Here is a 15,000-nt window from a genome sequence, read left to right on the forward strand (position 1 = left end):
GATGAAAGAATACCTAAAGATTTTTACAAAAGTGTTATTTTTTATAATTTTAAAATTTCTAAAACGTTTCAATAAGTAAATTAGGAGTGAAGTATTAATTTCACTTCAATACCGATACAAAACCAAATGAAACTTCAGCTACAGTTTTGTTTGAAATAAAATTTCTTTTTATAGCATTATTTTAAAATGGAAGGCAGCAAGATGGACAAAATGCTTAGTGTTATTTCACCTATTTCGGCATCCTGAGTTCAAATTCTACTGAGGTCAACTTTGCCTTTCATCCTTTCAGAGTCGATAAATTAAGTACCAGTGAAACACTGGGGTCGATATAATTGACTATCCCTCTCCCCTAAATTGCAGGCCTTGTGCCTACAGTAGAAAGGATTTTTCTAAAAATAAGGCAAAACCATCAGAATAATTAATTTATGATCAAGTAGATAATCCATTTTCTATGCTACTTTTACTATTAAGTTATATGTTTTATCTTTTCCTTCCTTTATCATTTACCTTTTACTTGTTTCAGTTATTAGACTGTGGCCATGCTGGGGCACCACCTTGAAAGGTTTAGTCAAACAAATTGAGCCAGTGCTTACATTAATTTAAAGTTTGGTACTTATCTTATAAGTTTCCTTTTTTGCCAAAGCATTAAGTTACAGAGATGTAAACAAAACTAACATTGGTTGTCAAACACAAAGACATATATATATATAATATATATATATATATATATATGGACACGGACACACATATACATACAATAGGCCTTTTTTTCAGTTTCCACTCACATGGCTTTAGCAGAAGACATTGGGCTAAGGTGCCAAGCAGTGGGACTAAACTCAGAACTATGTGGTTGGGAAGCAAGCTTCTTACCACACAGCCATGCCTGTGCCTATATACTCATACAGATTATATATTTATGATAACAAAAGTCAAAATCCCCACAATGGCTAAGATGTTTTTTTTTAACTTTTATTTAGAATCTTTTCAATTATATTTTAATATGCATTTTCAACCTCTCATAGTTTCTACACTTCATTGCCATATGTTTATAATAGTACATCATCATCATCTTTGCAATTAATAAATAATGATACTAATGATAATAATCATAATCATAATAATAATAATAATGATAATAATAATAATAATTATGCCCTGATGCAGTACAAGGCAGTTGCTCTTGTGGCTTCTGATCTTAACTGATTGGAAGTGTTATCATGTACATTGTTTTCTTGGTATAAAAGATATGGGCTACAGCAAATATTCTGCTCAATAACACAGATTTATTGGTCAGTTGTTTGACCTTAACCAGTTGAGCATGCCCCTTAGAAGCTGATGATATTTGCATCTCTAATCACGAGCAGAAGTAGTGGGGGAGTATCATAGCCATGTGTTGAGAGGGATTCTTTGGGGTTTGAATAATTCACCTCTGGAAACATGGGTGTTTCGTTCAACATCCTTAAACAACCATTATTCATGGACCTTTTGAGCGGGATGGGTTACTCGACCAGAAGAAAATTCTAACTGGGCCCCACCTGCAAGGTCATGTGCTGTTTATCTTGATATGAGATCACCATGTTGCGCACATATGTTTGTTATGCATGTGCCTAGTGTACCCTTATCAGACAAGTAGTCATGATGGGTATACTGGGCTTCATATATTTTACCCCAGTGTCACTTTGATGGCATGCACTGCTCTCTCACTCAATAATAATAATGAGCTGTATAAAATTGTATCACAAGTATCATAACAGAAAACAAACTAGTAAGAAATCAATATTTTTTTTATTTTGTTTTGATTCCTTTCTCAAACTGCATAATCACTCACCTTTTCTTATCAGTTTCATTTTCAGCATTGAAGTAAAATGTCCGCAGTGACTTCTCAGGAGGACTGACAACAAAACCATATTTCTTCTCTGGCAGAGCTCTGTCATCTACCTCATAGCCATGAAAGTGAGCAACACCTGATTAAAAGACACAATAATGACATATACATACATATATATATATATATATAAGCTTAAAGTTTATAAGTGCTCACTGTGTAATGACTAAATAAAATAGTCTTATAATGAGGCATATAGGCCCGCAACGGAAAAAGTAGGGCTCATATTTGTCAGAAAACAAAGAGCTGTGGGTTCAAGGCCCATGCATACAGGAAACCCTACTTTTTTTGTCAAGGGCTTATTTACCCCATTATTAGACTATTTTCTTTAGTCATTGCATGGTGATTGCTTATAAGCTTTAAGCTTATAAAATATTATTATCATTTGCAGAATAGTAAAAATTGACAAAAACCATCACATATGTGTGTGTGTGTGTGTGTGTATGTATATATATATATATATAAATATATATACATGTATATATGTATGTATATATCAGCTTCAAAAACAAATTTGCTACTACCAGATGCAAATAAATGAGCAAATTAACCAGTAAATAAAGAAAACTGAATTGCAAAATTTTACTTCAGAGCTTTTAAGCTGGGCTACAGTTTACTGTAAGCAAAATGATCAAGATGAGATAACCACAGAGTTTGCTGGCTTTTAAATTCTGATTCAAATACCATTAATTCTATTCTTTCAATGTTCCAGAGTGAAGATGCATGGCTTAGCAGTTAGGCTATTGAGCTCATGAACATAAGGTTATGAGTTCAATTCCCAGTGGAGCGTTGTGTCCTTGAGCAAGACACTTAATTTCATGTTGCTTCAGTACATTCAGCTGGCAAAAATGAGTAGTACCTGTAATTGAAAGGGCCAACCTTGTCACATTCTGCTTCTTGCTGAATCTCCCTGAGAACAAAATTAAGGGTACACGTGTCAGTGGAGAGATCAGCCACTTGCACATTAATTTCATAAGCATGCTTTTCCATTGATTGGATCATTGTTCCACAGAATTAGTGGTGTTGAAATTCTGAGATAAATGGTAAATATTGAAACTCTGCTTCCATATGCTAATAATTTAAATCATTACTTTAAGGTTTCATCTCTTAAATTTAGGTACATAATTTAAATGTTAATTTTAGGATTTATTACTAAATGTTCATTTTGCCAAAGCTGCTTGGAACTAGATCTCTAGATTTTATTCTTGGCTTTCAAAGCAACAAATATGTTAAATAAAAATGCTTTAACAGTTATATAAATCCATTGAAGCTTATAATGAAACAAGAAGTATTATATAGTTGATATTTTATAGTATGTACATACATATATATGTATGTATGTATGTATGTATGTATGTATGATGTATGTATGTATGTATGTATGTATGTATGTATACATACCTGTGTATGTGTATGTGTGTGTGTGTGAGACAATGCTTGTGAAGTATGTAATTCAATTTGTCATTTGAATATTCTTAATTAGAAATTTCAGAATTTGAGTATTGAAGGTATTTCATCAGATATAATATCAAGTTTGTCGTAACACACCAACAGAGAATGGAAAAGTGTAAGTTGATAAAGATTGGAAATCTTATTTTGTGGGATGTGATAAGCCACAAACTATACAGAAATCAATAACATACATTATACTTGAAATGCAAGATTTAACTTCATATTTCTATTTAATACCTTAAATTTATCAAATTTATTGACATGATACAGTTCAATTAAAACATATCTGTAGAAATTATCAATAGAATTGAACTTTAATTGCTTAACTGAGATGCTTAACTCATATGCAACATGACTGGGTGAATGCAAAGAGTTATTAAATTTCCTTCCTTTTTTTTATTCTATTTTAATTTAAAAAAGAGCTAGTTAACTAAGAATTAAGTTAAATTTACACAGCAAGTTTTGTTTATATAACAAAATATACAGGAAGAATGGAGCATCAATGTTAACTGTTCCACACTTGGCAGTTATATAAAGTTGAACATTTTAATGAAGCAGGTGGTGTTATTTAATGTAGATCATTTATGTAATAGAGTTTTATAAAGACAAAGTAGATTTCAAACCTGATAACCACATAGATCAATATGGTTTTCAAGGAAACTTGCAATTGTTACATGTTCCAGATAAAAATAAAACAAAAACACTAGCTTCTATCACATGTTATACATATTTGAGAGCAATACATAAATATATATTTATGAAACTGTATATAGTTTTTATCAATATTATCATTTAATGTTTTTCAAAAATTCCCTTCTTTTCCCATTTTATTTAATAATCAAAATTAACCCATATAGCTGTTAAAATGTATCCTATTTTAATATTTTATGTAATTTATTTTAAACCAATAAAATTTAATAGCATCTTCAGTATAATGTCAACAGAAGATTTTAAATCAATTTATAACAGATTTTCCACGATCTTTTAAAAAACAAATAACAATCAGTATCTGCGAATATGGATGTTATCATTTTCCTTTCCCAATTTACAAACACTTAAATTTTAATGAACTACAGGGTGCTTGAAATATATTTTACAAAATGCATTTTACTTAATGTTTCTCCCATAAAATCTACCTTTTGGTTTAGATGAGGGGGGAAAAAAAAATAAAAGGAGATACAATACAACATCAATCATGGAATTAAATTAGAACAGTCGAAACTTCTAATTTAATTCTGTGAATTTTTCATGACATCAAAAATATCACATCATGCAATAATGTTTTCATATGAAGATACATATCAAAGAATCATAAATCTAACTCTAAACATAACCGTTTAAAACAAAAATAATCCAAATGAACTCTGGAATGTAAGATGCATGAAAGAGATTGATCAACTTTTAAGAGATTAAATTTAAATAATACACACACACACACATATATATATATACCTACATACATGTATATATGATTTTTTTTTGTGGCATACTAGGAAATATCAAGACAAGTTGAAGCTAGTTTATTTGATTCATTTATTTGTTATGAATATTTAATCTAAGATAAATTATTCAAGAGTAGTGCATTATTTGAAAGGTCCTTTGTTTTTGTTAAATGGTTCTCTTTATAAAAATGAGGAAACTGAGAATCAGATTCTAGTGTATAGAGACGTGAAGATTTAGAGAATCTGAAACATAGTCTATATGAGTGTTTCCCAACCAGGGCCCAGAACCTTACAGTTCCATCAAAGAGGTTGCTAGAGATTTTGAAAGAAATAAGAATTTATAGTCAAATCATATACATATATATGTATCCAATTTGAACCATCTTGCATTTAATTCTATATTCATAATTTTATATATATAATGTTGTTACTAAACTTTTACTTTTATATTATAGTACAGAAGATAGTAGGGATTATAATTTCTGTATGATTTAATAGAGTTGTTGCTGTTTAGTTACCTATTTAGGAATGGTTGTAATTTACTTGTTGAATATATTTATCAATACAGTTGTACATGGGGTAAATGTGTTTGAAAGTTGTGGTTTCTTTGGTTTGTTTGTTCCCAAACAACACTTATTTTAGTGCTGTTCACAACACCAGATTGAATGGTACTGCCCAGGTGTCAAAACCATAATGATATCCATGGGGCAGCTGATGATGGAGGCATGTTGGATTGTTGGTATGGCTGTGGAATAGTATTATGACACATCCTTTTGATATATATATATATGCACAGTACATTCTTAAAGGTGTGGAAGGCATGTGGCTTGGTGGTTAGGGCATTCGGTCCATGATTGCAAAATCATGAGTTCAATACCTGGTGATGCATTGCATCTTTGAGCAAGACACTTTATTTCATGTTGGTCCAGTCCACTCAGCTGACAAAAATGAGTAGTACTTGAATTTCAAAGGGTCAACCTTGTCACACACTGAGTCATACTGAATCTCCCTGAGAACTACGTTAAGGGTACACGTATCTGTGGAGTGCTCAGCCACATGTACGTTAATTTCATGAGCAGGCTGTTCCACTGATTAGATCAACTGGAACTCTTGTTGTTGTAACAGACATTGTGCCAGTATTTCAAAAGGCAGGCAAAAACTGGCATCTGTAAGTTAGAAGGTGAACATGTAGGAAAAATTACCTTAAGAAGAATAATAGAGGAATTTGGTCTAAACATGACTTTGTTTAAGATGAAATTTCTCCTTTGTGGTACTTGATAGGTTCAACACTGCCAAAACCTTGCAAACACATCTTTTATGAATCTTTTAATCACCAAAAAAAATTATCTTTATGAAAGCAAACAAAAAAGTTTATTAAAACTGCAATCTTTATAAAGTGGTTTCCTGAGACATAGAATGTATTTTTAAGGTCCATGGGGAAATGCTGGTTCATATGCTGCAAATTATAGTCAATCATTTAAGTATTTAGAAACAAGATGACCATAAACAAAGGCATTGAATCATATTGTCTTGCTGATTTTTCATATACTAGGAACTGCATGGAACAGTGAAACTGTCTTTATTTAAGAAGACAGTGATTGGTTTAAAAAAAAATTTGGCAGCTATTTCCAGCTGGTCGAGTGACCACAGAGAGATTTTTTTCATAAACTTGAAATTAAATTCATGGCTGCCTTCTTGAGTTTGAGAAGATATATTATTCTAAATAATAAATTGGGTATTCATGATAGCATTTTAAGGGCCCCTGAAAAAATTTTGTTTTAGATGTGTGTATTGGTTAGTATTGCAAGAAACTGCTAGGTTTCTTTCCCTAATGTTTTACACAGTTCAACCAATGCAAGTTAATACTCTTTACTCTGGTACTCTTTTACTTGTTTCAGTCATTTGATGTGGCCATGCTGGAGTGCCGCATTTAATCAAGCAAATCGTTCCCAGGACTTATTCTTTGTAAGCCTAGTACTTATTCTATTAATCACTTTTGCCGAACCGCTAAGTTACGGGGATGTAAACACACCAGCATCGGTTGTCAAGCGATGTTGGGGGGACAAACACAGACACGCAAATATATACACACACATATATACATATATATATATATGACAGGCTTCTTTTCAGTTTCCGTCTATCAAATCCACTCACAAGGCTTTGGTTGGCCCAAGGCTATAGTAGAAGACACTTGCCCAAGGTTCCACACAGTGGGACTGAACCTGGAAGCACGTGGTTCGTAAGCAAGCTACTTACCACACAGCCACTCCTATGCCTTAATAATGTATGAAAAACAAAATAAGAATTTTGAAAGAAATATTTATAATACTAGTTTTTAATCATCAAATGGCTGGGGGAGGGGTCCACCAGAATAAAATGGTAATCAAAGGGGTCCATAGATAAAACATGGTTGAGAACCCCTGATTTAAGACAACTGAAATTATAAGTCAGCAAATAGTCAACAATACAACTGGCTATAATACTATGTTAACTTGGTGTCATAGCCAAGGCTTAGAAAAACTAAAGTAGATTAACCGCTGATCTTTATTCAAATTCTTTTTTATAAATTCAAAAAGAAATAAATTTATTCCACTATAATGTAACTTAAAGCACTGTTTTGAACAAACCTTACATTTGTGTACATAAGAATGCTTATGTCATAAACATTAGTTGCTATAGTATTAAGAATTAGATAAAACATTAACTATTTATTTGTTTTAGGTGTGAATATTCAATTTATTGGGTGAGAGAGAAAGGAGTAGAAGGAGAAAATAATTTGCATTCTTTAGAATCGAATATACTTTTACTATATATACTGGTTTCCTGAAATGAAGAAAGTTTTAGTTAAAATTTCTAAACTTGGGAAAAGTATACTAAAAGAAAATTGAATTATTCATAACAGAGCTGCAAGTTGTAAGCTTGATTTTAAAAAAGTCAGTGTAATATGTGATAAAGATAAGACTACACTGAAGTTTAGCTGAGACTATTAGCAATAAATAATTTGTTCAAGTAAGATAATGAACATTAGCAATGCACACTTACCTTTGGCACTAATGGATTCAATATTCTTATAGTAGTAGACACAGGCATCCTTCAAAATACAATAGCGCCGTCGCCACACTTTTCGATTCATGCCCATTTTATACAAATAACCACTACAATCTGGACGCTTTATTTCAAGAGCAGGAATTCCAACATTATGGCTGGTAACATCAAGCCAGGAATCTTTCTATAATAAATAAAAAGAATATAGTATGGTTTATAAGAATTATGGAGAAACTTTGAGTATATACATATGTATATATATATATATATATATATATATATGTACATCATTATTTAAAATTCGCTTTCCATGCTGGCATGGGTTGGACAGTTTGGCAGGAGCTGGCCAGGCATGAGCTTGTACCAGACCTCTGTGTCTGTTTTGGCATGGTTTTTGCAACTGGATGCCCTATTACTGTGAAGCTGTCTTCCTCTTAAAAGCAACCAACCAGCCATGAAACATGTCAGTAATTTCCTTATTATTTGTGTGTGTGTGGAGAGAACAAAATGTATTCACATTTGTTTACTTTCTACAATGTACAATTCAGACATTAAAAGTTGTAGACTTATCTACATTAAATTTATTGTAGCACACACACACATTATGAAAGTATCTTCTTGTAGCCAAGAAAACAGTAACATATTGAACATCTTATAATATTCTACCAAACAATACCTCTCACAGTAATCAAATCAATATAAACTTCCCAAACTCATAGATAATCAAATCAATAAGCTATCTTATACAAATCCAGTTCCAGGACTGGGTGGCTTTCTAGATCTACACCCAAAATTCTGTAATGCAAGCCTTGCTAAACCCCTGAAATACAATGATAGAATCATGCAGATGCTGGAAGCCTATCAAGAACATGGAAAGAACCAATAGCATATATTCATACACATGGCAGTGGGGTATGAACAAACCACTACAGGCTTAAATTGCAACAGAAAACATGTAGAAGAGGTAACAAATTGTTTATACAAATATATCTTTCAGAACACAAACAAATTTTGAAGAGTCTGCTTATCTGGATATCAAGGGTTAACTGTGTGTACTTTGATTTCATCAAAACCTTTAACAAGTTTGACCAGGTAACATTATATCACAAGTGGTAAAATGCTAGCATAACAAGAGGTTTAACATTTAAGCATTGAGATTATTCTGTCAAATGTTTGGCACTCCGTTGCTTATGACAATGAGGATTTCAGTTAGCCTGATCAATGGAACAGTCTGTTTGTGAAATTAATGTGCAAGTGGCTGGGCACTTCACAAAAGATGTGTACCCTTAATGTAGTTCTCAGGGAGATTCAGAGTGACACAGAGTGTGATAAGGCTGGCTCTTTGAAATACAGGTACTACACATTCTTGCCAGCTGAGTGTACTGGAGCAACATGAAATAAAATGTCTTGCTCAAGGACACAACAAGCCATCAAGAATCAAACTCACAGCCTTACAATTGTGAGCTGAATACCCTAACCACTAATCCATGCATCCACCTACCCTTCTGTCAAATGTAATGCTTATTTATTCACATTGTTTTGTATTAATCATGCATCATCTTGTGGCTTCAAGATTTTGATGATGATTACTTATTTTTAGAATGACACTGTAAGGTAGGTGTGAGATGTTGGACCTGGCCAAATTGAACATAAAAGATGCAGAATATTTTGATCAGATATGGCCAGTTTAAATGCTAAAGGACTAAGCATTTGGATCAATGATTTCCTGAAAGTCCAAATTCAAATAATAATGGCTAATATAGAGTCCTGAATGTAGTAATATGTGGAACAAGACAAGACACTGTTCTGAGTCTCTTTTCTTCCTCAAAATATTGTTATACAATGGATTACACACAGTAGCTATGGAAACAACACTAAAATGACACTAGAAAGGTTAAGACAAACAAAGATATCTATGACAGTTACTGAAAACTTCTTGGCTTTAAAAATATTGCGAAAGGCCTAGCTGAGTTTTTTTACAGGGCTTAGAAAAATTGAATGACCACCGCAATAAGTGGAATATGTTGAATAATATCAAAATTAACTGACCTAAAGCCAGGAACTTTTGAGCATCATATCGTATGATAATAAAAGACTTTATTAAATGCCACCCAATTTCATACTCTTTATTATAGGGATCTCCAATTAAATGTTCTCTAAACAGTAAAACAGTTCAAAGCTCTAAACACATCTGTGATCTGAGCAGAGCTTAAATTTATGGATATATGTTTCTTTAAATGTATTCATACAGTGTCAAGAGTATTTGGACAGAGAGAATATTTGCTTGGAGAGAACCAACACAAAAGACATAGAACATTCTGCTCTGAAGGCAGTCTTGAACAAGCCAAAAAAAAAATATCTATATATATAAATAAATAAATAAAATAAAGAACGAACATATATGAATATAAATGTGTGTGTACTTATGCATTTGTTATGTAAATATATGTGTGTGTGTGTGTGTGTGTGTTTCTGCATTTGTGTTTCTATATGTCTGTATGTAGACATGTATGTACATATGTATGTACAGATGTATGTATGCATACATGTGGTGTATGCATGTATATATGTGTATATGTATGTGGTGAGTGTATACATGTATTTACATGTGTATCATATGTGTGAGGGGGAAAGCCTTTGTATTAAACACGTTATATTGGAAACACAATTTTCCTATTTCCTTATATGTCCTTTATCTTTAGTTTGGAACAATAAAGTTTCCAGGTCCATCAATATTTCTAGAGCTTCTAAATCTTAGTCTGTATTAAGTAGTTGGTTGTTAGTTGTGTTTATTATTGTCTATTTATAGTGGGCAGCAAGTATTGTGAAAATGATGCTGTTACTAATGATATTATTGCTAGATTTAAAATGTTGCCAGTGAATGTGTAGCTACTTTCAGCCATCAGAAACCGGTCTTATTTTATTGCTAAGGTTCTGTGTCTGTGTGTTAATTTTTGGTTTTTATTTGCTATTAATAAAGTTTCAATAGTTATCTCCTAATTTATTTTGTGGAATTTTATATAAGATGGTTGTGTTATCAACTAAAGATTGCCTATTTGGTTTTATTTTGTATTTTGTACTATAATGTGCTACCACATTTCATTGTTGTGAATGTGAGATCAGGTGGTGAGAACATATCGTACTTGTATGTTCATTGTAACAGTTTAAGTCATAAAGATTACAACTTTCATTTATGCATTGGAATTTTTCTGTATCAAATGGGTCATCTATAGTATATTGTCTGGTTTGCAGGCTTATTTCTGTGTAGTGATTAATTCTAGTCATTTTGTAATACATTCATACAGCTAATTTGGGGTTAGGTGTAATACATGTGTTATTCTGTTTTGAGAGATTTTTAATGATGTATTTAACCATTTTATAACTGAGATGCCTTTGATTCATATATTGATTCATATATATGTGTGAAGGCATGAGGCCTAGTGGTTAAATTGTTGCACTCACAACTGCTAGATTGTGGGTTTGATTCCCTGACTGGGCAGCGCATTGTGTACTTGAGCAAAACACTTCTTTTCACATTGCTCTAGTCCCCATTTCGATCAGTAGGTAATGTTGGTTGACTCACCTCGCCAGTGGGGTGGTGTCATTTGAAGGCTAAAGCAATACAAAAGTGCATTGTGACCAGCGACGTGTAACATCTGATAGCCTGGTCAGTCATGTGATGTGTGTGTGTGTGTCCCCCTCCACCACCACTTGACAATTAGTGTTGATGTGTTTGTGACCTCGTAATTTAGCAGTTCAGCAAGAGAGACTGATAAAATAAGTACCAGGCTTAAAATGTAAGTACTGGGTTCAATTCATTTGACTAAAATTCTTTGCTCCAGCATGGCTACAGTCTAACAATTTAAACAAGCAAAAAATAAATAAAGAAACCTATCCGACTCGTGGCCGATGCCAGCACCGCCTCAACTGGCTTCCGTGCCGGTGGCACATAAAATACACCAATCCGACCGTGGCCGTTGCCAGCCTCGCCTGGCACCTGTGCAGGTGGCATGTAAAAAGCACCCACTACACTCACGGAGTGGTTGGCGTTAGGAAGGGCATCCAGCTGTAGAAACATTGCCAGATTAGACTGGAGCCTGGTGCAGCCTTCTGGCTTCCCAGAACCCCGGTCGAACCGTCCAACCCATGCTAGCATGGAGAACGGACGTTAAACGATGATGATGATGATGATGATGGTTTATATATCTTTACTGAGTTAGCATTTGTACCAATGAATTTAGTTCAGAAACATTTTTGCACATTTTTCTACTAATGCATTGAAATATCTGTCGTTTGTTTAATCTTTATGGCTTCTTTATTTAAAGCATTTTCTCCAGAGGAAACCAGATTCATTTTTGAAAGGATTTACTTTCTGACATTTTATGATTATGCGATCATTTGTTATCTCTGAATATTTAGGCATTTAATGGACTCAAATGTTCTGTATGAATTAGGCTTCATTCTTACATTTATATATAAAAATTTGTGTCACCTGAGTTTGTGTTTCACCACATTGAATACTGTTGTATTTGGGGACTGAATTGTTTTCTAAATCTTCATTTCATCTTTCAGTTTATTCTAGTGTATTTCTTCCGATGACTACATCATTGATGTGCCTGATATCCTAGTACACATGGAATGGTTATTTTCTGGAATTACTTTGTTCTCAATGTAGACCATACAAAACACCAAAAATGCAAAAGTTTTATATGGTCACTAATGAGTGGAGAGCTATAGTCTTTCCACTCAATGTGTATAGATTGCTCCATGTATATCTTCTATGTGCATAAATTGCTCTACTGGCAACATAAGACAGCCTCAGTAGTTCAAGCAATCTGTGGCTATCATGGAATGTTGTTTGGCATATTGGGTGCCTTTAATGTTGGATACACAATGACCAATATTATTTCTACATTTTCCTTTGCAAGGAAAATCGGTAAATAGGTTTCCTACAACCCTGTAAGAAATCTAGTACAGAAAGACAACAGGGTAATGCCATTAGTAAGGAGAGGTTGGGGAAAAATGAAAAGGGAGAGTGAAATGTAGTGTCAGAAAGAAACAGAAAACACCAAGCTAAAAGGAGTTAAGAGAAGTTAATATAGGTATGAGTTATGGCACTTGTGAATGTGATGGGAGGAATGAAGGGAGGGATGACAGGAGGAATGAACGCGTAGAAGAAAGTGACAATCGAGATATTGGCAATTAGCGATGGAGAAATGAAAAGCTAAAAATGAAAAATAAAATAATATTGAAACAATGAAAAAAATGATGAAGAGCTGAGGCAATGCAAAAGGGTGAGGTTTTAATAGTTTACATAAACTGGGAGGGGACCCTTGGAAATCCTCATGCTGAAATTTGAATTCTTATACAATTTCTAAAACCGCTTCTCATGAGTGAATACTCTATGTCTCTTGTGTATATTTCTTGATGAGTCTATCAAATGATCTGAATTGTTAGTGCATTTATTAGGAAAATTATCATGAATCTTTATGGTTCCACAGGTGTACACAGGGTTAAATGAATTCTCTTCTTGTGTATATGAAAAGGAAAATGCTTCCTGAGGCAGTATTTGCTTTTACAATTGGGAACTGGTTCCAATGCATTGACAAAAACTTGAACCCTTTAACATTCACTTAACTCTGTCAACTATGGATGTGTTGCAGTCACTCTCTTGATAGGGTCCCTCCATTCAGTATAACTGTAAGAAGCACCACTGGCTCAGTTGAGCCCTTCCACTACCTCTTCACAATCTGCCATGTTGCAGTCCCATGACTTTATCATATCCTTGAACAGATGCCATACTTCTGAACAGGTGCCATATCCCTGAACAGGCGCCATATCCTTGAACAGGTGCCATATCCCTAAACAGGTGCCATATTCTTGAGCAGATGCCATATCCCTGAACAGGTGCCATATCTCTGAACAGGCTCCATATTCTTGATCAGATACCCATATCCCTGAACAGGTGACATATCTCTGAACAGGTGCCATATCCCAGAACAGGTGCTATATCCCTGAACAGGTGCCATATCCCAGGATGTGCACCATATCCTTGAACAGGTGCCATGTCCCTGAACAGGTACCATATCCCTGAACAGGTGCCATATTCTTGAACAGATGCCATATCCCAGAACAGGTGCCTTATCCCAGAACGAGCACCATATCCTTGAACAGGTGCCATATCCCTGAACAGATGCTATATCCCTGAACAGGTGCCATATCCCTGAACAGATGCTATATCTCCGAACATATGTTATATCACTGAACAGGTGCTATACCTAGCCAAAGGGCAATCCATAATTATGCAGGACACAGTCGTCACACCACAGGGGGTACCCAAATGACTAGCTTACAATGAGTTATTATGACTAGTGTAGTTTTGGGAACAATAATGTCAATCTAACAATGCTACTAGTATTATTGAGGAAAATCAAATATGGAAATTAATCAGAGGTTTTGAGCATATAGCTCATGTTTACACAAAACAGAGTATATTATTTTCTGGCAAAACAACACATGCAAATGAATTGGAAAAGACTTATAACAGAGTATGAATTTTTAAAGATTATTTTCCTCTTGAACTTTATTCAGATCAAATGAAGAATGTGGCCTACAGTAGTTCCTGAGTGTGGACTACTGCCATGCTTTGGCATCACCTTCAAAGGTTTTAGTAAATCAGACTAGAATTTATTTCAGTTTGGTAATCAATCTTTGTTTATCATATAGCTAAATTACATACAGCTTAGTGCAAAGGAACATAACTGGATGCACCATTTATACATGAATGTACACAAAGGCACACCAACACACACATACACAGCAGGATTCTGCACAGTCTCCGTCTACCGAATTTTACTTGTAAGTCATTGGTCAACCCAGAGATAATAGACAAGACATACACTCAAGGTGCCCTGCTGTAGAATTGAACCTGGAACTGTATGGTTATGAAGCAAGCTTCTTAACTACATTGCTATGTCTGTGCTAATATAGTTAACATTTACACATGAGTTTGCTGTACAAATTAAGATTCTCTAAGGCATTCAAGCAAAGACAGCTGATAGTCTGAATTAATTATATGTGAACAGAAATAAATCTATACATTAGATAACAAAAAAAAAGACCTTAGTTGTTGCTGTTGTTCAGCCCCAGGTCAGACCTCATCAAATATATCTA

General features: G+C 33.9%; 1 protein-coding gene across 4 annotated transcripts in view; it reads right to left on the reverse strand.

Annotated features, from left to right (window-relative positions):
• Nucleotides 1-15,000, reverse strand: part of LOC115215869 — a 326,154-nt gene that overhangs the window by 36,409 nt on the left and 274,745 nt on the right. For all 4 annotated transcript variants that reach the window (XM_029785214.2, XM_029785213.2, XM_036505939.1 and 1 more), the window contains exons 11-12: nucleotides 7,825-8,011; nucleotides 1,829-1,964 (exon numbers count right to left, since the gene is read on the reverse strand). In XM_029785214.2, the coding sequence (XP_029641074.1) occupies nucleotides 1,829-1,964; nucleotides 7,825-8,011 (323 nt within the window). The remainder of the gene's footprint in view (nucleotides 1-1,828; nucleotides 1,965-7,824; nucleotides 8,012-15,000) is intronic.

The sequence above is a fragment of the Octopus sinensis genome, linkage group LG9 (genome assembly GCF_006345805.1).
Source record: "Octopus sinensis linkage group LG9, ASM634580v1, whole genome shotgun sequence".
In the NCBI taxonomy this organism is placed as follows: domain Eukaryota; kingdom Metazoa; phylum Mollusca; class Cephalopoda; order Octopoda; family Octopodidae; genus Octopus; species Octopus sinensis.